The sequence below is a fragment of the Aphelocoma coerulescens genome (genome assembly GCF_041296385.1).
Source record: "Aphelocoma coerulescens isolate FSJ_1873_10779 chromosome Z unlocalized genomic scaffold, UR_Acoe_1.0 ChrZ, whole genome shotgun sequence".
Taxonomy (NCBI): Eukaryota; Metazoa; Chordata; class Aves; order Passeriformes; family Corvidae; genus Aphelocoma; species Aphelocoma coerulescens.
This window is the reverse complement of record NW_027184085.1, coordinates 39483568-39506793: the sequence shown is the minus strand read 5'-3', so window position 1 is coordinate 39506793 and position 23226 is coordinate 39483568. Positions and strand designations below refer to the sequence as shown.

General features: G+C 37.5%; 1 protein-coding gene across 1 annotated transcript; it reads left to right on the top strand.

The window, feature by feature from the left end:
• Nucleotides 1–1639: 1639 nt before the first annotated feature.
• On the top strand, nucleotides 1640–22862 carry HSD17B3 (hydroxysteroid 17-beta dehydrogenase 3). Its single transcript, XM_069001102.1, is given in 15 exon segments — nucleotides 1640–1808; nucleotides 3647–3661; nucleotides 3899–3928; nucleotides 10018–10085; nucleotides 12127–12136; nucleotides 15533–15640; nucleotides 16111–16178; nucleotides 16932–16965; nucleotides 19042–19073; nucleotides 20137–20232; nucleotides 21115–21134; nucleotides 21136–21183; nucleotides 21491–21650; nucleotides 22312–22339; nucleotides 22342–22862. Coding segments are annotated over 15 exon segments (951 nt in total). The 5' UTR covers nucleotides 1640–1654; the 3' UTR covers nucleotides 22422–22862.
• Nucleotides 22863–23226: the final 364 nt, after the last annotated feature.

Genomic DNA, 23226 nt, shown 5'->3' with positions numbered 1-23226 from the left:
AAATTCAGGAATAACAAAAAATAAGTACTACCTAGAAGTAATTGCAAGTGCTTGCATACTTTGACAAATAAACTCAGCTTCAGTCACTTACTATATTACTGAGATGCTGTTGATTCCACTAAATTTGCTGATTAAAACTCTGGAAATATGGGCTCAACCAGGCACAACTGTCATGCTAGAATTTAGGAAATTGCATGGCTGTTTCATCCAGAACCTCAGTAGTTGTGTCTTTCAGTTAATAAGATAGGAACTTAAAACTGATTTTTGTTAGGCTGCAGCTGCTTAGTTTTATACAGATTTTATATTAGTGAAATTAAGGTTTTAAAAATTGCATTCGTACCATTACAGGTGTCGGGGTGTATTTACAAGGAAACATACAACGAAAAATAATTACTGGACCAGAAAACAATATTGTCCTGTACATTGAACTGTTCATGCTCTAAATTTTATGGGGATTTTTTAGCAGTGACCTGGCTGTAGGGAAGTGAGATTAAGTGAGAAAATGTGGTCACCCAAGGAACTTTCTACCCATTCACTGTGTAAAGTTCTTGCAGTGATTCCTGTGGAAGTCAGAGAGGCAAAAAAACTTACCCCAGAAAAAAAACTTAGACTGGGCTCAGTGAAGAATTCTTCACATTCTTAAGATTTTTAAAATTTTTCTTCCCATAATCTTGGTCTAATTTACTCATACTACGCCCTTGAAGTTCTGTAGACATATCTGAGATTTATTACCAACCACAGGAAAAGAAAATGGAAACAGAACATGGAAGTGCAGAAGAGAACACTGGCAGCTGTGGAAGTTTGTGTTTTGATTCCATCATCAAATAGAAGGGATTTTTTAAAATTTTAGGGGCATTAATTTAAGGAGCTATTGAGCATTATTTTTACAAATTTAAAGTATTCCTTGAATAGTGGGTGATTCTTTGGGTTGTTTGTGAGTGTTTGTAAATACTTTCATAAATGTAATATTTACACCTTTTTTTTCATTTGACCGGGCTTACTTATGAGGTAAAGCAAAAAGGGAAAATTAAGACAGCTTTAGTGTGAGGAAACTGGGTTCTTAAGCTAAAACAGTAATGATTTTTTATCTTCTTGTTACAGATAAGCTAGTGTTACCTTTCTTGTGATTCAGACATTGTCTTTGCTTGTCAAGCAGCAGCACAATTGTGGGTTTCTGTCTGAAGGTGTCAGTAATGTGACATAATAAATATTTTTTTCTGGTTTCAGTATGAATTTGTCCTGGAAATGTCTGGGCTATAATTTAACTCTTCACTGTAAGAAGTAGTGTTGATGTCTGTTTGGAGTATTCTTTTTCAAAGATTTGGTTTAAACCTATCTTTGGTCTCTATGAATGGTAAACAATTACAATTTTGGATTTGTGTAGTTTCCAGAAAAGGAGTGAAACATTTCTTCTCAGGCCAACATCAGAAATCATTGTTTAGTTTGGATTTTCTCAATAGTTTACAAATCTGGGTGTAATGTAGTGATGTTATTTTAATCTAAGTCCTGGACATTTCCTGGAAGAATGAAATCATGTGATTTGATTAATCTTCTCACTTCTCTGCCAAGGCTCAGAGAGTAGCAGTGTGCTGTAAAGAGGCATTTTCCAGGCAGAGAGTGTCTGATTCTTACAGGCTCACTACCTTCACTTGCCATGGAAGTGTTCCAGCATCAGCTACTCAGTCTTGTTGGGGGCCTGATGTGTTTCTGGATTCTAGTAAAATGCATCAGATTTATGAAATACCTTTCCCCATGTATCTGGAATTCTTTGCCTTAGGCTTTCTTTTGGTCAGTGGGAGAATGGGCAGGTAAAGGAAACTGCTTCATCTTCTACTTGTAATTGAGTGGTGGATTGTTAAATTACTAATTGGGAATGGTTTTCCTTGCATTTCTTTACCCTGTTCCTTCAGGATGAAACAGTGTCCACTACATATGGTTTGCTTGATTCCTTTTATTTTTCTCCTAAAACTTTGGAGCCTGAAGGTTTTGTGTACTTGGGGAGAACAGAAAACTAGTCAGACTGGTAACAGCTCACACCCCGGTGTATAGATGTGAATCTCTCCCTGTTGCTACTTCTGATGTTTTTCTCTCTGCTGCAAATGTTTTCATTTTAATAGCATTGCCTAGATCCTCAGTTTCCTGGTATGTGAAGCTGCTAGTTTATGTCTAGCATATGTTCTCCAGCTTTCAAAGCAACTTTTCTTGTTCCTGGTGATGTTGCTCCAATGTGTTTTTTTCCAAATTGCTGACCTATCCTTAATGATATCGTTAATGAACTAAATGTACTTTAATCTAAAATCTTCAAAGGCTGCAAGTTGGCAGTGCTTTTTTAAAGATAGTATACATTCTCATAAAATAACAGAAAGTTTAATAAGCACCTTTTTCTTCCTATTGATCATTGATATTTTTCTTAAACTTGTTAGATGATCAGTATAAAGCAGGAATGAACAGGTGCTGCTGTTCCTGGGTTCCTTGGATGCTGGTGGCAGTTTCTTGCTAAGAAGTGACCTGAATATTAGACCTATGCTTGATTCCTTTTTCCTGCATTAGACTTGATGTGACAAAATATATTAGTTTATTAAATCTCTAAAATATATTAAAACATAATTAAATATTAAATATATGTTTAATTACCACATCTTATAGTAGATTAATAAATTAAATCAATTCATGTGTCGAAGACCTGCCTGAATACCAGATACTTCCAAGGCAGTGCATAGGTCTCATTTTGATTTAAGTGAGGCAAGGACCTCCCTACTGTGTATGAGATAAGGAGCAGCATGTGGAACTTTGTGTGTAAAATCTTTCTTTCCACTTAAGATTGGAACACTTGTTTCCTTTAATGGACCTTTATGCTGTGTTTTTATGAACAAAGTCTTCTGGCCCCACTAAAATTCGTAAGGTTCAGATAATTTTCTGTGTCATGTGATGCTGAGAATCATGAAAATTAAAGCTGGCATGTGGAAGCTTGTTTCCCAGCAGACTCTTTGCTTTTCATCTACAGGTCTGCTAGGAAGCTGAATATCCACCGCAGCTTCACTGGGATCTCATTTCCCTGTGAAATGAGAGAGTAATTGCTCTTCTGTTGGCAACACCTAACTGTTCAAAAACACCTTGCTTTCTGTGCCTCTGGCAATGCAGAAGTCCTTAATCCACATTTTTTTAATAATGACTAATTTTTCATTTGCTCTAAAACTTACCAGGTTTACCTTGGAACTGCTTTGGTGCTTTGCTACTTTATTTCTTCTGTATTTCTAAGGTGATAAGGATTTTTCTTTCTATAGTTCCTCTTTGGTATTTATATGCACAGTGTTTAAAGTTCACAGTGCTTGACAAATGCCAGGACTTGTTTATTTTCCCAGTAAGACTAAATCCAAAAGTAAACTGTGTAGTACAGCTCTGAAGGAAGAGCATTTTATAGATGGTGGCAAGTTTGCTGTGATCTTTCCTTACAGACAGAAATCTTGTGTGAGAAATTGTTTTATCAGCTTCAGTCACCAGTCTTTATCTCCTACCATTCTGCCCCCAGCATATAAGTACAAATCTTGCAAAACAGAATTTGTGAAAATACATATATGGAAGAAAATTCTGCCAGCTCTTAGACAATTGACTTGTTGCTGGTTGTTGACACTGCTGAAAATGAGAGTAATAACTACCTCCTGTACCACATGGGCAACCTTGGGGAGAGATTTGCTTTGAAGACAGAAAGTGCTGAATGAACTGAAATTCATAGGTCACAAGGCAAAAAAAATTTAGAAGATTGATTCTATTCTTCAATGGAGATATTTAGGTTGCGTTATTCAAGAAATGCAGGTGATGAAGATTAAACAATTCAGAGAGAATAAGCTAAACCAGAGCTCCAAATGTAATCCCTATCCTTTTTGCTTTTTCACAGGAGCAGGATGTATGGGAAAAACATATTCCTTCAGGCAAAATAGATCACCTGCCCTTCATTTTATCTTAGCAAAATGGCAATTGCTATCCCTCCATCAGTGTCCTAAAGTTAGTAAAATTATTCTAGAATTCAAAGTGTGACAAACATGGTGCTAATCCTTCTCTCCTGTATAGCCAGAATAACATTAATCAGATTCTGGAAGGAACCCAGTGCTGCATTTCAGAGGAAACTCATTCAGGCCTCAGTGGTCTCAGCAAACTAGGGGACTAAAATGAGTGATTCAAAAGAGGGCCTATTGTCTGTCCAGAGAAGGAAGTCTCCTAAATTGTCCCTTTTTTTCCCAGTTTCACGGCTAATCTGCAGTGAGCTGGTCCAGTATTAAAACACAAAATCTAATTTTCTAGCCCTTACACTTGCGAACACATTTTGAAAGTTATATCTGAAATAACCAAAAAGGCAGAATCTTGTATAAATTAATATAAGATGCAAGTTATGGAAAGTATAAAGAATCCTAATGGTTTAATTCAAAATCAGGAGCCTCCTCTAGGAGGCTGCAGGAGAAAGAAGATCTCTGTGCTGTCCCTGTAGGCACTGCTATGCAGTCGCTACAGCAGTACCTTCCTATTCACCCATGCTGGTCAGCACTCAGGGCAGGCTGGCCTTGTACTGTGTTGTACCAGCCTTGCTATTGCTGATTGTGACTGAGCAGTACATTTTCTCCCCAGTTTCTTCTTTCTAAACTGCATTCCTTTCTAGAAGCTAAACAGCAATGAATCATGAGTTGCTGTCTTCAGAGCTGAGGTGACCGGCTAACAAAGAACAGCCTGTAACAAGAGTTACAAGAGCCTGTACGCAAGAGTTTAGATGGGATGCCTTCTTATAGATTATAAAATACATTTCACAGGAGAAGAAAACAAATTGATTTTTAATTGGTTTACAGGATTTTTTGCACTAGTCTTTTCATTGTGCATTGTTTAAACACCTACCTAACTTATGTCTTCCATTACTGGGAATGGCAATACAACAACTACTTTTGAAAGAACGTTGAATGTAGGAAGCTCAAAGACCAATACCATGTATTAGAGTTTAAGATTTGGCCTAGTTGTGATAAAAATCCCGTGGGAGAGAAAGGAAAATGCTACCTCCCGTCTACTCACTGACTTGCTGTAGTAATAAGCAAATGGGAAGGGTCTGATGAATACGTAGCTCAGGGGGAATGGGATGGGATCAATACAGGGAAAGCAGTCATCAGAAATGCGTAAACATTATTACCATGTCTCTGGGTGAAAGTCCCCTGTTTATGCAGCTTGCTGAACTAATTTTCTGTGTGAGCATCTGGTGATATTTTATCCATGTGAAGGCTGCAAGAACCTGTGAAAGTCTAGATTGGACCCTCTGTCGTTGTCCTGCTTCCTTTGTGCTATATGGGTTATGCAAGAGCAAATCCCATTAAAAGGCCAGCTATAACACGTGAATGGCTGCATTATACCATAAAAAAGAGTAAACCAACTACTGTCCTTTTTTTTTTAAACTTGGCTGGAGTTGGCTAGATTTTGTGGAACATTTGTTCATTATTTTTGGCATTTGTGGGATGACTGAGAGTCATCTTTCTCCATGCTGAGATGTACCATCCTCTCCAGGTGGTCCCTTTGATTGAAGCTGTGCTCAGCTACTGCTCTGTGGGACAGATCCCAAGACCACACCACATGAGCTCATAGCGTGGCACATCATCTTGCTGGCTGAGGTTGAAGCACGCACTTGTGTGTGGCTTGTGGATAAATAAATCTGATCCTGCTGTTTTAATATTTGTGTGCCTTCAGAATTTCTGGCTCAACACCGCTGTCTTGCTGCTCTGATGTCAGGGTACAAAATTCTCAGATGTTCTTCTGGTGTAGGTTCCTCTGGTGTTATGTGCTGGTGTGAAAGCAAGCCTTGTTTGGAGGGCACAGTCTTCTAGAATATTAGTTCTGAGGTCACATGATGAATTTCTTTCTGATGTCCTGAGCTCAGTCATGGGCTGATAATGAGTCACAACTAATTTAAGGAGTCCACACTTCGTAGCATATGCTACAGGATTCTAAGGAGAGCAGTTTTTGTGTTTTGGGAGGCTAGTGGAATGCAGTTTCCTATGTTAATGTTTTATGTGGAGATCCCAGTAGGTGGTTCATTGGGTAAAACTCAGCAGACTGAGGTCCAGAGAGAGATTGCAGTATCTACAGGTTCACTACTCTTGTTTCCAAGGTTTATCACTAGATGCAGGACTCTGCGAAGTCTCTTAAGCTCAAAAGCTGCCTGCAGCTGTGTGAAGAACCTGGCAGCTGTGAGGTCTCAGAACACTACTTAGTTGATGCTGGGACACAGATCTTTAGTTTCCCAAGCTTGTGTTGAGAGGCAAGCACATGTAGAACTTGAGCTTATCCTCTTCTGAATGAATATCCAAGCTTCCCTGAAGGCTCTACCTGTATTTTGTGTAGATGAGTGATTTTGAATGACTGACCTTCTTGAGGATGAAGACTCTGACCTTTTAATTGACTGTTGTGATGTCAGAGTGCTGGTACTTTGGATCTAGTTTGCTATACTTATTTGAAAAGCCAGGCTTCTGTTACACTTGTTACCCTTCTGTTACATGGTCTGTGAGTTCTTGGGCTGATAGGGTTTAAACTCATCAGACTTATAAGAAGAAAGAAAAGCAAGTCATCTGTGAGCCTGCTGCTAGTCTGTCACATCTCTACTCAAAGATTAGCATTTCAGGTACTGATGTAGTCTTGTTTGTTCCGCTTTTATGGTGTAGTAACTACAGTTGTGTTTTATCATCTGCTACTGACATAGCACCTCAGACATACTGGGTTTATGGACAAGGCCATGGCATACTCTGAGATTTATAGTTTGGCCTCTTCACTCTTCTCATGTGATGTCTGGGCAAAAGCAGGGTGTTGTGGCTCACGTGGTCACCATTCTTGTTACTGTTAATGGTTCATCACTCTCTTACAAGTCAGGCCAGTGCTTGTGTTCAAGCAGTGTTTCAGGAGACCATTTTGAGACAGGCTTCATTCATTTAAGACTTCATTCATTTGTTAATTTGACAGCTCCTCGAGTCTTAAATATTTGTCTCTTTTCCTGAAATTGTGTATTATTGACAGCAGTATAATACCTGTTAAATATGATCTGAGTTTTCCTGCTCTGGTTGCAAAGTATTCTATTTTCTCCACTTTATCTTGGATTTATTCCTGGAAATACTGCTATTGTCCTTGCATTGTGTCCAGAACATGCAGAGCTAGCAGAAAGATTGCAAGATCATTCTGCCCTGCCATGTCAGTTCTGGTCTGCTGGACCAAAACCAGGGTTGAAATATTTGAATCATACTTAAAATGAATGAGTCTTTGATTCATAGTGACCCTACCGTTCCAAATCCCAGTTACAGAAAGACAAAACATGACACACAGACCATGTCTGTACAGTCCTAGAGAAGAGAGAATGATCTCTTTTCTAGGAGGTAGGAAATTACAGTAGAGAGCTACAGATTCCACAAAGCATTATTAAGGATTTTAAATTATTACATCTAATGACCCATGTAGAATATAATGAATTTGTCAAGGTAAATGTAGCAGTCATATGCATGGTTTGAATTTAAAACCTAGCTTGCCTTTCATGAAGCTTTATTGTTTAAAAAGTCAACTCAGACTGAGCTGTAAAAACATGCTAGAAAATGCAGAGGGAGTTAATACTCGTTTAATGTAGTTTTAAACTTTTTAATCATGTATTTTTGGGATTCCAGAGTGCTGATTCTGCTTGAAATTTCCTCATCATTAGCTGTATTTCTAAATGTTTGGTTGTCGTGATTCGTTATGGCTGGAGTTGGTAGTAATGATCTTACATTTTGGCAGACTGAGTCTAAGGAGCATTTTAGTCCTTTGCCACTGGGAGTCAGGATTTCCTAACATATGCAGCTCCACCTTAGGCAGTGCTGGGAGGCAGTGCTTACTTATTCCTTACTGTGAAGGGAAACACCATTCTTTAACATCAAAGTCTTTGTATATTAGGAAAATTCTTTGTGCTAAAGACATCTACACTAAAAATTACCGTAGTTTGAAATATTAGGCCAGATTTGACCTTTCCTGCAGGTGGCTAGGGAATTCTGAGCACAGTTCTTTTTGTTTGCTTGAGGGTCTGTTTGTATCTTCTGGTATCTACAATGTCCTACAAACCCTATTTCTGAAAAGCGTGCACCTTTTCTACGTGGGTGAGGAAGCAAAACAGACTAGTCAGGTGTATGGCCTCCTTTGCCTTGAGAAATGCCTTATATTTCTGGTTAGTCTGGTGCACAGCAGCAAGAGAGATTCCTCTCACCTGATAGGCAACAATTTTATAAGATTGCCCTAAACATGTGCTTTTAGCTGAAATACAATGCAACCTTAGCGGTTAGAATCCTATTTTAGTTAGGTTTTAGGAGGGGGTTTTCTGTCAAATGAAAGACAGAGACAAAGCTGATATGATACTGAGAAGCCCAGTGAAGCAGAACTTTTTTGGGTCTGAAGGTGCAAAAATTGAAACAATCCCTATCCAAACACCCCCAAATGACAGAAAGGAGCAAGTGACCCTGGAAACAGAGACCATATCTGATTGAAAATGCCTTGGGTCAAACTCCTGGAAGAAAAAGGAAAGTCTACCAATATGTAGGCAGCTATAGTTCTCCTCTTGAGAGCTTTAAGTGGAGTACTTAAAGCAGACTTTTGAAACCCCAAAGCACCCAAGTCTGTGCAGCTATCTCTGGAGCACTGATCAATTATGTTAGAGGATCTCCAGAAGTACAGAATTGTGAGAAAAGCTGAAAGTGCAAATGGTTGATGCTGATGCCTTTAGCAGGAAGTCATCCCCTTGTGCTCTTGATGGAGAAAATTTTTGAAAGAAGATCCTAATTTCTTAACATTCTGTGTGTTGTTTCATGAGAACCCAACAGGACAAACTGTTTCCTCAAATAGTTTTAAGAAGAAAGTCAGCTATGGAAATGAATGGATCTTCCATGGGTGGCCTTTGCCAGTTATTTCTTCTAAGCAAATCTGGTTCTTTCAGATGACATGAGCTTTATGTTCTGTGATAGCTAATTTAGCTCTCTTTCTCTTTTCTCTCATGGGCATTTTTCTAGTTCTAGTTTTATCTTTCTTTATACATGCAACTCAGCTCAGCTACCACTTGTTGATAACCTCATTTCAAAACTGAGGGTGTGTTCCTTTCTCTGGCTTTGCCTAAAAATCTGATGGGCATGGGAGGCCTCAGAAAAACAGGAGAAAACCATTCTCTATTTGTTCTTCATTTGTTCTGCAGATGGTAATACCAAACTGACCATAAATGGATTGTTGTTTAATAGTTTTTGCAGCTATAAAATTCCAGCTATTGCCAACATCTTTGTGGATATATATTTGTGTGTCTATTTTGAGTATTTATGCATGTAATTCACCTTTTTTCTTTGATTTCTTTATTTTTTTACCTTTTAAGTTTGCATCTACTTAAAAAAATATGAAAAAAAAACCCAGTTAAAATTTTTCCATCTACCCTGCATCAGATTTTATTTTTATTAAATAAAAGTTAATAAAGTCCAAATGCTTTCTAGATTTTGGGCCTTCAATTCAATAGCCTTAATGTACTTCCTCAGGAAAAAAAAAAAGTGATGATGGAAGGTGGTGTTGTAAAATGACTGGAAAGTCAGAAACGAGTCCAGGCTCCAAAATAAAGATAAAGATAAAAATAAAGGTAAAGGTAAAGATAAAAATAAAAATGTGTTTCTGGGAAATGTCATGTGGTTTTCAGTCCCTGAAGACACTCATTCATTTGAAGTTGACTCCAATTATTTATATTTGTTCATATTATTGGGATTTAATTGTTGTCCAGTATATTTTTCCTGTAAGGGTCCAAGATTATAGAGTGAAGGAAATATTTTGGACGTCTGTAGAAGACTGATTATTTTTTGGCCTGGTTTTAATATCTCTTGTTTATCCATTAGGCAAGTGACAAGTGAATGAAAAGAATTGTAAAAATTCATTATTGCTGTTTTTGAAAAACTGTAAAAAACGGGAAGATTCTTGTCACCTTACTGTTTCCTGACAACTTTTATATTCCTCTCTTGTATCTGGCAAGAAGTGGATTAACTATAGTGATGATAAGGAGAACTTTTGAAAAAATTAATTTGGTGTTTGTCTAAAACTTTTCCTCCCATTTACAGGGATCTGCAGGTCTTTTCCCTTGGTACAGTATCTAGCACAGCAGAGGGCTGGATATTGCTACCAGCTGTACCTGCAGGTCTTGCTCCAATACTAAAAACTTTTTTATATTACTGTGTCTCTTGAGCCCTTCTAGGCATGGATCCCTCTAAAAGTATATGCTTTCTTTCAAAGAGTGTAATGGCCTAGAAAAAAAGTGAATGTATGCTCTTTACCACCTTTATCTGCCCTTAAAATCTGTAAATACAAATAACTAGCTTACCTGTAAAGTAGTTTGTGGAACACAGCAAAGGAGGACTAAAAATGAAATCCAAGTGCCAGGTTTGTTTGTTGGTTGGTTGGTTGGTTGGTTGGCTGGTTTTTTAAGGTTTTCAACTTACATTTGGCTCTTGATGAAACAGTTAAATAGAGTGCCTTTAGAATTAATGTCCCCTTTCTTTTCTTCAAAGGAAATTAGCCATTAATCCTGGTGAATGTCTTGTATAAATACTTTAAGATTGACAGTTAGAATTTATTTAGGAGTCAAATGAGTTTTTATCCTCCATTAACTTTACAGATTGCTATAATGAAAATAATTCTTTCCACTGTCTCTTTTTCTATACATGGCTTCTATCCAGCAGATTCCTTGATTTACATGTTTAAAAGTATGTGTCACTCCAAGACTGCACCTCAGTTGGAAAAACTTGCCTTTAAGGAGGCTTAGCAGCTGACTCCAACAGCACATCAGGTCCAGGATATTCACCTGAGAGAGCAGCACATCTATCAGGGATGTGGCAGACTTGAGTGAAAAAGTCTGCAAATTTTCAACATGCAGCTGCCAAAATCAAGGACTGGGCCCAGACATTTTCTATCCAACATGCCTCTCTTTTTTCTTGTGGGGCTGAATAGACTTGTTTTCTCTTGGAAACCAAGGGATGTCTGATGAGGAAAGCTGTAAAAAAGCCTCCACACTGTGACTGATTACAAGGCCATCCACTGGACACCTTCCTGGCTGAGGGTAATGAAGGCCTTGCCTGTTCCGAAGGTACTGCTGAGATAGCCTACTCTGCAAACAGTCCTACACCTTCTGCACAGACCCATGGCTTTGCACTTGTGAGGAAGCTTCTCTTGCAGCAGCAGTGTTATCCATGTAATCCAAGGTGCAGGGAGGTGTGTGGTGTGACCCCAGCAGTCAGGCTGCACTGATGAGGTTTTGACACTGTTCTACCCGGTTGTGGGCATAGCCTTTCTCACAGCTTGCTGACATTGGTGGCAAATCCCAGTGAGATCTTTCTATTGTTTTCAGCTGGTTTTGGCTGAAGTCCAGAGTGAGTCATCTGTTATTTATTGTGTCAGGTTGGAAATGAATATCTAACAATAAGTAGATGGCACAAACAAAAGGAAAGAGAGAAAAATACAGCAATGAAAAGCATAGCGTATCTGATGTGGAGGCACTAAAATCAGCAGGGAGCCCTCTATACATTACTGTTGTTTCCTTTTATTTTTTAACATTTACACCACACATTTTTTGCAGTCTATTGGACATTATATTGAAAAGACTTGCTCCATTTTCAAACTGATTGTATTATTTGCTTAATTATACTGCCACATCTGTTTGGATACTGAATACTATAAATTAAAAGAGTCTAAGCTGTGGGTAATTACAGAGATCTCAGTGTTTGGCTTTCCAAGTTCTGTGGGCCACAGGTGTGCCTGAGAGCAGCACTAAGAGCTGGAGCTGGCAGAAATCCGCAGTAAGAAAAACATTTCTCTAAGAACACACTGGAATTGAAAACCAGATTTCCATTCGTTCAGACTGGAAAGCTCTTTTAAAATGAGATAAAAGATACCAAAGTAGGTGTTACAGCGGGCAAACAGAACCATTACCCCAGGTACACTGCTAATTTAATACATTTAGTACTCTGGTTGTGAAACATTGATCAAACAACAATACCAGGGGATTAGAAATGATGGAATGCTACTAACTGCAGTCCAGTTTCATTTCTTCTGCTCAAATTTCCTAAGCAAGCTGTACAGGCAGAGCTAGGTCCTGTTTGCAAAATGATACCTTAGTATGTATTTATATGACCAGGATCTGTACCATTTTGTTGTTAAAGCCAAATAGACAAACAAACATAAAAGCCACTTCTGCAAGATAAAAAATTCCTCATCACAAGTGTGGTTGGGGTTTGTAGGGTTTGATAGTGATTTTTATTGTTTATTTGTTTTGATTGGTTGTTTTGGGGTTGGTTTGTGGTTTGTTTGGTGGTTTTTTTTCTTTTTGGTGGGGTTTGGTTTTTTTTTTTTTGTAGAAACAAATCTTTATTTAATGAAAAATAAGGTGTGTGATCCTCAGATACAATAAAATTACAGTTGTATCAGTTTAATTAGTGGAGCATACAGTTAATGAATTTGGATTTGGTGATGCAGGAAACTGCAGAAATTATGCCTGCTAACATAGAATAAAGTAGTGAATAAAAAAAGGAACCCACACAGCCTGGAACAGAATATACCTTGCTCCCACAAAGACCTGTGAAGGTGCTAATTCATTCAGCTGTCCTCCCTGCCGTAGGCTGAGTTTCCAATGTGCTGTGTCCTCTGCCTCTTGTCCTGCCTGCTCCAAGAAATAAGCAGGTAACAAAGTGAGTTCACTTACTAGCATAAAACAACTCATTTTGCACATCCTTTCTGCAGTCTAAAAGGCTGTTAAAAATGTCTGTTGTGTCTTGTTGATCCCTTAAGGTAAACTCCTCAATTTGCTCTCTTATCTGCCAATTTCCATGGAATATGATGAGTGCTTCTCTCTTCATATTCAAATGTTACTGTAGTACTTCAAAAGGGACTCTCTGCAAAGATCAGTTCTTGTGCCAATCAGGCATTCATTCTGCTGCCTGGATTTTCAGAACATTTTTGTAGCTCTGTAAACTCTCTAGAAGGGGAGTGATTCTGGAATGCTAAACAACTGTATCCTAAACAACTTCATGCTTCATTCTGATTTATTATCTTTTTGGTAAATTTCAAAAAGCAGCACATTAACCTATCTGACAAGTGGATTCCGAAGTGGTTTGAGGTCAGAAGGAGTTAGATGTATAAACCTTAGCGATACATCTTATAACACATTGAATTAATCAACTTTTAATTTTCCACTTTTAATTTTCCTTGAATTAGTTTTTACTCCATTATTTAAAAAGGAGGGAAGAAAAGACAATAACCTGTCCCGGTGTTTGAAAAGCTAGGATTTTTGCTTCTGGCACACTTAGGACTTTAAACAGAGATGTAATGGCTTGTGTCTTCAAAGACAAACATAAATCTTTGTCACAGAGAGGGAGAGACATACGAAACATTGGAAATTTTTTTTGGCTCTCTCCTTTGCAGAATTGTTATAATTTTCTGAAGAGCTATGCCTGGATAATTCATTTGTCAGCATGAGAGTTTTATTGTTTTTTAAGATACTGGTTTATTCATAAAAGAGACAGAGGAAAGCCATCTGGAGTACTTGTTTGTTGGTTGACAGTGCTGTTTGCAGCAGTACAGTTCTGTACAGACAAGGAGTTGCAGAGAAAGTCCAAATGGCTTGTTTGATCCTCATTTTCATGTTGCTCTAGTTTTGGCTGCCCTTCTGATTGCCCGCGAGAATGATGGCTGCAACATCACTACACTTTTTAAGACCATCTCATTTTGTTTATAGAACTCTTCAATCAGAAGGTCACTGTAGGTGTCTGCTCCAGCTGTTGCTCTGTTCTTTCCCACTCACTGCATTTACACTCACAATGTCCTTTTATTTATAGTTTCACCATTCGCCCAGCCTGGGACCATGACGGGGTCATTTGCCACTAGAGTTGCTTTTATAGGTTGAAGGTTCAAAGGATGTTTTGTCCCTTTCATACACAGAACGGCAGCTTAGAAAGAGGGCAAGAAAAAGGGCACTCCTTCCTCCTTTCTTCTGTCATGGAGACAGATGTCCTCTAAAACTGCACTCAAGAGGCAACCCACATCTCAGATCTGCAGTCAGAGTGCTTGCTGTTTCCTCAAACTGCATTACTTGAGTAGTGCAGGATGGTCAAGACTTGCAGTTTGCAAAGAGCTTTGAGGGGCAAAGAGGAACAACTTTGTCTCATCCTCCAACAAAGGTTCTGATTTGTTGCAAATTGTCCTGCTGGACCCAAAGCCATCGTTCTGCATCCTTGCTCTCCTGCAGGGGCTGGCACAAGGCCTCTTCTTACCGAGTGAGCACCAAGGGATGAGACAAAATTTCTGGGTAATAATTCAGCAAGTCTGATTCCTATTCAAGGCAATGTTCTCCATCTTCTGTATGATAAAATCAGAATCCAAACCAGCAGAGACATTTTCCCGAAAGCCATAAGCACTTTTTGCCATGTGCGTGCACCTGAATTCCTGCCGCTTGCACAGAGCCTGCAATCCGATATTCTATTGACATTTCCAAGTTTGCCTGTCACTTTTTCAGCAAACTTCATCTGGATTTCAGGTTGCCCATAAAACATGAAAGCAGGTTTAGTAGCAAAAATTTACAATGTGAACATCTAGTTAGAGGAGACCTTACTGGGCCCCTTTAAAGGGGAGCCTTGCCTTTAAAAATGAGTAAATAAGAGTTTCTACTTCTTTTCCTCATGAAACTTCATTGAAAATATGAACAGCAATAAATCAACTGCTGAGAAAAATGGAAATGTACAGCTGGGCTTCACTCCTGCATAGCAATGACATTGGAAAAATCACATACATTTCCCTTTCCCTTCTAATTGACCTTGTAAAATTTAAGCTATAGCCTCTCTAAAATGCCTGTTAGTGCTGCAAAATCCCAAAGAAGGTTCAGTCTATGGAAATGTAAATGTCAAAACAGGCAAGGAATTTTTTGAAAATAATGCAGAAAATGCTGCATCACATCCAGCCTTGCTTCCCCCTCCTCCTGTGTAAAAAGATAAGTTCCACTTGTTAGAGTGCTCATCTTATCCATAAAAGTCTTTTAAACCATTCTGCAGAGCTGTGCTTACATACAGGATCTGTCATCCACAGTCATTTATGTAATGTATGCTGACAGTGTTCATCTATAAATATTATGATAACTGGGGAAAGAAGTCCTGTGTGGCTTATTTCTGAATTTGTTTTGTTTTACCTTGCTGAAGGACTAAATGTTGTTTAGATTTTATAAGAAAAATTCCATTGATTTCAGGGCATAAATTCATCCTATATTTGCCAGACCATTTCCCTGAAAACCATCAGGTAGACTGAGAATATTATGCCTGTGCTGCATTATTTCTTAGAGTAAGAAAGTTGAAACAATTGCTTACTGTATAGTGGACATTGCTTAGCAAGACGACTGGTTATTTCTCTCATTACTTATTACAGCTCTCCCTCTTTCTTGGTAGGTACAAACAGGTTTTCTTGGCTGGTTTGTCTTTGGTTTTGGGGTTTTTGTTAGTTACAGAGCTGGCCACAGATGAAAAGGTGAAGGTTATGCAAACTGATTTTGCTAAAAATTCAGTGTACAAGAACATTGAAAAAGATCTGAAAGACTTGGATATTGGTGTTTTGGGTCAGTCATTAAGGTCTGTTAATTGACAAGTATTTTATGGCTGTAATATATTAAACAGACCATTGTAAAAATGATGTGTCATAACAACTTATTAGCCAATGCTTTAAACCAAGCATACATAGTGAGCCTGTGGCTCATTGTCTGGTATTGTTCATGAAGCAACAGTGAAAAGGTGGGGTTTTGGAAGGTTTTTTTATTTTTAAAGAAAATCATCCTTTTAATAGTGAAACAAATGAAACTACAGCAACAAAACACAACCAACCTTAGCAACAGTCTATTTTTCTGTTCCCCAGAGTCAGCACTCATCAGTATTGGTGACTTCAGTGAGAACAAGACTTGATGCTAAATAGTGTTTCTCCTCACATGCAGCTCAAAATCTTCTGGGTTGTGAGGAGAAGCAATTTGTTTTACTAGATGAACTATGCACTTTGTCTAGATTTGGTTCTTAACATTGTATTTTCCCTGACTAGTTAACAATGTTGGAATGCTTCATAATCCTCTTCCATGTCGTTTCCTTAATGGGCAAGACATAGAAGAGGTAAGATTATTCTGTGGATTTCAACATCTAATATAACAACGAGGAATTGTAATTCATTGAACAGGGCACAGATTTTGCCCCTGCTACAATCAAGTATTAACTGTTCAGTTGGGTTGGAAATGAACTGGGCCTGAAGAAGCATATTTTGATTTGGTTTTAATGCTTGGAAGAGCTTGAAAGAGAAAAAGAATGGTAGATTTCAGTTAAACTGCAGGAAGCATCCAGTGATAGAGGGGAGAGTACATCTGGCCTGGTTGTAACAGGGATTAGTAGACCCCCCTGACTCCCTGCTGGCTTGTAGTGTAATGGGGCTAGTCTATTCACAGCCACAGCTGAAAATACTGGGTTCTTGTTAGTATTATTAAAACTTATTTTCTTTGGGACACCATTGCTTAAATATGTGGAAACAAACAAACAAATCGAATTAAAAAAAAAAAAAAGAAGAAAAAGAAAGAAAAAAGAAACATCATTTAAACGCAGTTTACTTTGTGGGGGGAATTAATTTACACAGGTTGAATAGGATGACAGGATTAAAGATGTGTGATTAAGTTCTCCATTACCTAATAGTTATTTACCCCTCTATCACTTGCAATGAAAAAGCTGGAATTTCTAAGTGTGTATCTTGCTAGCACCTGTCTCAGAATTCATTCAGTTTTTATGTCATCATCTCTTCCAAATCAGAGAGCCTCAGGCAGGCTGCTTCCCTCAAACTCTCACTTAAGGATGAATTTGCAGTTTTGTTGCTTCCTGCAGGACCTTGTCAGCTGTAACATTGTTTCTATTACAGGTAGGTATGTGACACATTTCCATCCGTACTGGGTCTGTAATGTATTTCACTGGAAAAAAATCAGTCCCACATTAGAGTGACCAACTAGCTTTTCTGTGTATTTTCATTCAGTTCATCAGCAGATAGTGATTTTCATCAGGAATGTCAGGGTTAATTTAAGGAACCCACCTGTTTCTAGTGCCTGTGAAATATTTTGATCAGAGCTGACTGGAAACTTTTTAACACAATTTCTCAGATGAAACCCATCCTTGCACTACAGCTGAAACAGCTTAACATTTTGCAAATTGTTTTTGTCTTGGTATACAGAGAGATTTGCTACAGAATTAAAGTTTTCAAGACAGGTAAATCAGTTTGAATTTTAGCACTGTACTTGCATTTTTTGTCACAATTCTCTTCTGCCAAAATGTTTTTGTATCAATGCAGGACAGAACCTCCAGGAACTGCCTCTCAATTCTGTATTGTTACCCCTTGGTGCTAATTTTGGTTGGCTACTTCCCTTCCAAGAACATTTAGTATTTCATGCTTTTCAACTCTGATTAAGATTTGTATTGCTCTGCTGTTTGCAAGCAGCATGTTAACATGAACATGAGCAGAAGATCTCAACCTTGGCTTTCATGCCTTTCATGTCTTTCTAAAAATGACATGAAAATTAACAGCAGATGTTTGTCTTTCTCTGGCTAGCAAAATTTACATCCCAAATTTTTACTCCTGCTAATGACTTAAGATAATAAATCACATATTAGCAATCAATTGAAGAAAATTCTGTAAGTAGATTTGCGACATTTCTGCTCCTAGGATTTATTCTACTTATATGTCAAAAGAACAGAAATATCTGCAATATCTGAATTATATATATATATGCCATTTTGTACCCTCTCAGAGTGTGGATACAAAAGGTCTTTCTCTTTATCATTTCCCACCTTACACATACCTCAGAATCAAACTCTTTTGTTTTTGCAGTGCCTGGGGATCCCTTTCCCCACTGCGGCAATCACATCCTTTTCAGTCTTTCACGAATATTCACTTTCCTCCAAATTACAAAGAAGAAGGCATTCTCCTAACCAGCATTCCTCATGGTTAGGTCCATATAATCTTTAAATCTTTTTGGGTTTTCCTTTCTCCTCCCTGTCTGGATTCCTGCTAAGATCCTGTTCACCATTTCTTGCAGTTTAATGCCTGAGATCCAGGTATCCTGCCTCCCACAGACATCAGTGGGATTTTCCGCAATGCAAAAGAAGGACCTTTTCTCATGTTTTACACTTTATTTCAAAATTCCTCTTCACCCAAGCTGATGTGACCGACAGGTGTTGTCATGCTTTGTGAACCCCACACTGCTCCTACTATCCTCCTGAGCACAATGACACTATTGAAAAACAATCAGGAAATAACAAGTATTCAATTAAATTTCACCATTAATTTGCACTACTTTTCACTACTGCCCTGTACAAGTTAGGTCACACTCCTGTCCTGAGATGATTCATAATGTAAGTCTGATTTCTCCTTGGTACTTAGGCTTACTATCAATAATACTCTTAAAAGGCACAAAGAAAAGCAGATTTCTGACCTAAAAAAATGCATTTAATTTCACTTTAAAAATCAGATGCATGATTAAATCTATTACTGAAATAAGAATGAAAAAAAAAATAGCATCAAAAAAGATCCTAAAGCTCTTTCTGGTAGCAGAAAACAAATTATGTCTCTTCATGATTTTCTGTAATTTCTGATCCAGCTGTAGGCAAAAGTGAAACTGCAAAAAGAACATGGTGGAGCTGACTTTCTCCTTGCAGTTATGATTCCATATTGAAGAATGATGAAATTCAGAAACTGTTTAAAAGCTTTGGATAAACATAAGACTCTCACTGCTTACAAGACTAACCTTTGGGATTTTTTGACAATTCATATGAGTTTCAGGCCACTAGCATTTCTAAAATATTTTCCAAAATGTTGAATGTGCCATATTTTAGCTATTTGAGTTGTATGTGTATGGCTTGATCAAGTGGAAAAATTCATGATTAAAATAAAATTGGTTGAAAAATGCTATCAGGAAGATGGGGGATGGAAAAATTCTTAAAATAGTTTTCTTAAAGGTGACAAAAATAATTTTGAAAAGAAGCAACCAGGGTATTTTTTCTAGAACATCAAATTGCTTTTAGCTTCTACCTTCAGTATCTTTAGTGGTAGTTATGCTTTTACATTATTAACTTCTGGACTTTACAGTCTATCAATCAGTAAGGTTTCTTCTACTGGTGTTAGTGCTGTATGAGTATATGTATAGGAACTGCCACAAGCTGTCAGTCAATTGTAGAACAAGGCAGAAAACATCAAATATATGTCTGTGTCCAGTTAAAAACGTGGTAGAAATAAAATGGGATGTGATGGGCCTAATCAGGCAAGAAACAGCATTTGAATGTATTATCTTATTCTTCTAAGAGTGGTAGCTGGACTTGCAATAATGCTTTTCAAGCTTTAGAAATACCCATATTACTAATCAGAGATACGAATTCATCTATGCAATTAAGGATCCCTGTTCTCCTTTTAATACTATGTATATTAAAATGTATATGTATGTATGTAGGTATATGTATGTTATGTATATTAACCCTAATGGGATCCTTAAACTAGAAGTTAGGACCTTTGGATGAATTTTCCAGAAAACACTATTAAATACTGCATTCTAGAGGTCAGTACATGCTTTTAGTTTTGGCAAAAAATTTACCTCTTACTGTTTAATTTTTATTTTGCTTTGTTTTGTTTTTTCCTGGTTGTTGCTAAAGGCATTGGGTTTTAGTGATGTGTACAGGGAGATGTGAATGAGGAAGCTATAACAACAGATCCATGGAGCAGGAAAAAGGATGTGCTGGCCAAAGCACAAAGGGGATCTACCAATTACTTAGGAGAATAAAAACTTTCCTCTGACACTGATTTTTTCTCTGTTAGAGGTACAATTACATATACAATGTTCCCATGGTTGTGATTGCTGTAGGCATTTAAATTTCACTTATGACATTATTCCTAGCTGGTCTAGACCAAGCTAATCTGTAAAAAGGGGATCTTTTGAAAGTGTAATTGATAGTATAATAGGAGAGCTATGCCTTCTGAGGAAAAAAGAGTTTTCCGCTCATGCAGCCTGTTACTGTAATCCTGTAAAGTGTAAACTGAATGTAACTGTTTAAACTAAATTTCAGACAGAAAGGTCTAATTCTGAACCTGTCCTCTGGTCTGAGTCATTTCCCTTGTCCATTATATACAATATACTCAGCTACTAAGGTAAACCTCTCTCATTGCTTTATGAAGAAATCCCTATTAAGTGTTTACCAAAGCATTGTATCAGGATAACAAATGATCAGTATACAAATTATGTTGCTCCACTGAAATAATGAAGTAATGTAAATTAGCACTAGCTGAGAACTAAGAATCTGTAAAACTATGTAAATGAAATCCAGCTCAGGATATGTCTGACCCCTGCAATACTTTTGCCTTTGATTGAATAGTATTACACCAGTGCTCACAATCTGTCCTCATTCTGGGAAGTGATGAATTTTACTAGACTCCCTTGGCTAGTTTACTTAATATGTAGATGCACAAAAGTGCTAGGTTTTGCTTATGGAACGAAGAATAACATTTCTGGTAGGTGGGAGGTGAGTTGCCTGATTTCACAGATTTCACCTTAAAATTTTGCTCTGAACTTGAATCCTGGAACTTATAAAAATGAGGAATGAATGATTTTGAGTAAAACTCCATAAGCAACTTGATTGGCTCAGGTTTCCTTCAAATGAAAAATTCTAACAATATTTGCTTGAACATAGCTAAAGTTTAGATTGGTAAAAAAAAAGACCTATTGTTGGTAAGAAAGTTTAGTTTTCTATTTCCTTTTTCTCTTTTTAATATAAATTCCTCCAAATTTGAACTACATTCAAACCAGACAGTTTTAGATCCTTAAAAATGTTTACTTAACATTATTTCAGAATGATATGGTACATTGGTAGTATTACCTTGTGTTGTCTTTTTTCATTCTCAGGTATATTTAACTTTGGGGTTTCTTTTGTTTTGGCTCAGGTTTTGCTTTGGTTAATTATTTGTAACAATTTAGTGAAAGTACTTAGTTTCCTATGCTAATGGTTTGTTTGGCTTGGTTTGATTATGTTCCAGGCTTTTATAAGCACTTTTATAACCACTACAAGCAAAGTATAAGGTAAAAGTAATTATCATACAGGTGGTGCTGTATCTTGCCATATTAGCCTTCATTTTAGCAAATTCTTCAAGAATATTTGAGATGCCTAAACCTGTGTCATGTAGCTGTCCTCAGTGAACTGCTGAGTGGTTCTGCCAAAGTTCTGTCTTCTCCCTCTAGGCAGCTTTTTTCCTTATTTCACCATAGTACTATCACTTATTCCACACAGTGCCCTAATCCATTGCAAATATCTGTTAAAATGTGTCAGATGCTGTGGGATTCCGCAGAGTGCCTTATGTAAGTATTAGATGTCATTACACTGTTTTTATTATTATTATTTATTATTTTAGGTAGTGATTCCTATGGTGCTTCTGCTCCAATGACAATGTACCAAAACTCTGGTGTTATTACGAAGACAGAAGAAGAGTTTGTTACTGAATCACTGGAGTATGTCACCTTTGGAGATGAGATTTTTGGCTATTTAGCCCATGAAATTCTCATTGAATTTGGCTGTGTGTAAATGAGTTCCAAAGACTTCAGCCAAGTCTGTCTGTGCTCAGCCTGTTCTCTCTGTTTTCATAGACCTTGGACATCAAATGAGAAAGAGAGAATAGGTTGTTAAAGCTAATATGGCACCAGTAAAATATGAAGAGAGAAATACACAAGTATAGTGTAGTGGTAACAGCACAGGACAGTTTTGTCTGCTTACGAGACTTGAGCTGAGCTCAGTTTGGTATCTGGTTAGTCTTTACCCTCTCTCCAGCTGCCTGTTTTCATGACCCTGTTAAGGAATTTTCCAAGACCTCTACTCCTTCACAAAAATTGGCCAGCAATTTCAAAAGTTATTAGTGGGGGAGAGGAAGGACATAAAACCAGAATGTAACTATCACAGAAACATCATTTCCTTGGATACCATGCTAACAAAATAACATAAATATTTATACACGGCAGCTGTTAATGATAAGCATTACATGCAAGTATAAGGGAGGGAACAGATTTGCTGAAAACAGAGGAATTAACATTTTCCTGTAAGAGAAATGTAGTTACTGAAAGCCTGAAGTAAAAGCTTTTGCATTTAATGCTATGGCCTTTCTGGCCTTTTAGTCAGCTAATCTCTTTTGGGAATTTTCTATAACCTTTTGCCTTTGTGGTGTTTTTGCTTGGTTATTCTGAAGGTTTGTATCCTGCAGTTTGTTCCTTTATGGTATTCCACAGAGACAGACTTCCAGAAGCAGTCCTACATGCATTTACTGGCTATCTGAGGCATGGGTGCAGAAACCCCTAACAGAGTCATTCTTATCAGAAGATGTGTTCCGGGAAAACCCAGCAAGATGCACTTTACAGAGTCTCTCTATGTGTGATTCAAATGAGTTGGAGCCATAAATCCATTTGAGTGACCTATCAAGTAATGTGACTTGATACAATGAATCTTTTAAGTAAATTAATTCCGGTCTCTTCCCAAAGAATATAAAATTTGCTAAAGCTATTCCAGTGACTTTTGTGAGCCTTATATAGGCTCTAAGAAATTTATATTACTATTATAACATACTCTTGGAGGTCACAAGTAATTACGCTTGTTTGATGTTTATGAATAATTTGCTTTATTTCCAACTTGTTCACTGTATATTTTCATGCTTTCAGTGGGTGTTTTGTGTCTTTGGTTTCTTCGGAAAAGTCAAGGAAATTTGCAAGAAGGAAAAAGAAATCTGCCAGAATGTAAAGTACACACTGGGCTTTGGGAAGTCTATAATGATAAAAAAATGTATTTCTATCCAGAGCCTGTGAATGACTCAGCAATATCTGATATGGGATGTAAAAAGCAGCAACATAGGAAAAGGATGCACAGTAATTCTACACTGCTGAATGAATCTATATTTTGACTGGATGCCTGTGAAATCAAATTGGGTGTTATTAAAAGGTATTTCAAGGACAATGCAATCACCAGGCAGTTATTGTGGGTTCATAAATGGAAAGTCCTGCCTAATTAATTTAATACCGTTCTACAGTAAGGTTGCTTGCCTAGTGGATGAAGGGAAGGTGGTAGCTGTGACTTTTCTTGATTTTAGTAATATTTAGTAAGATTTTAGTAA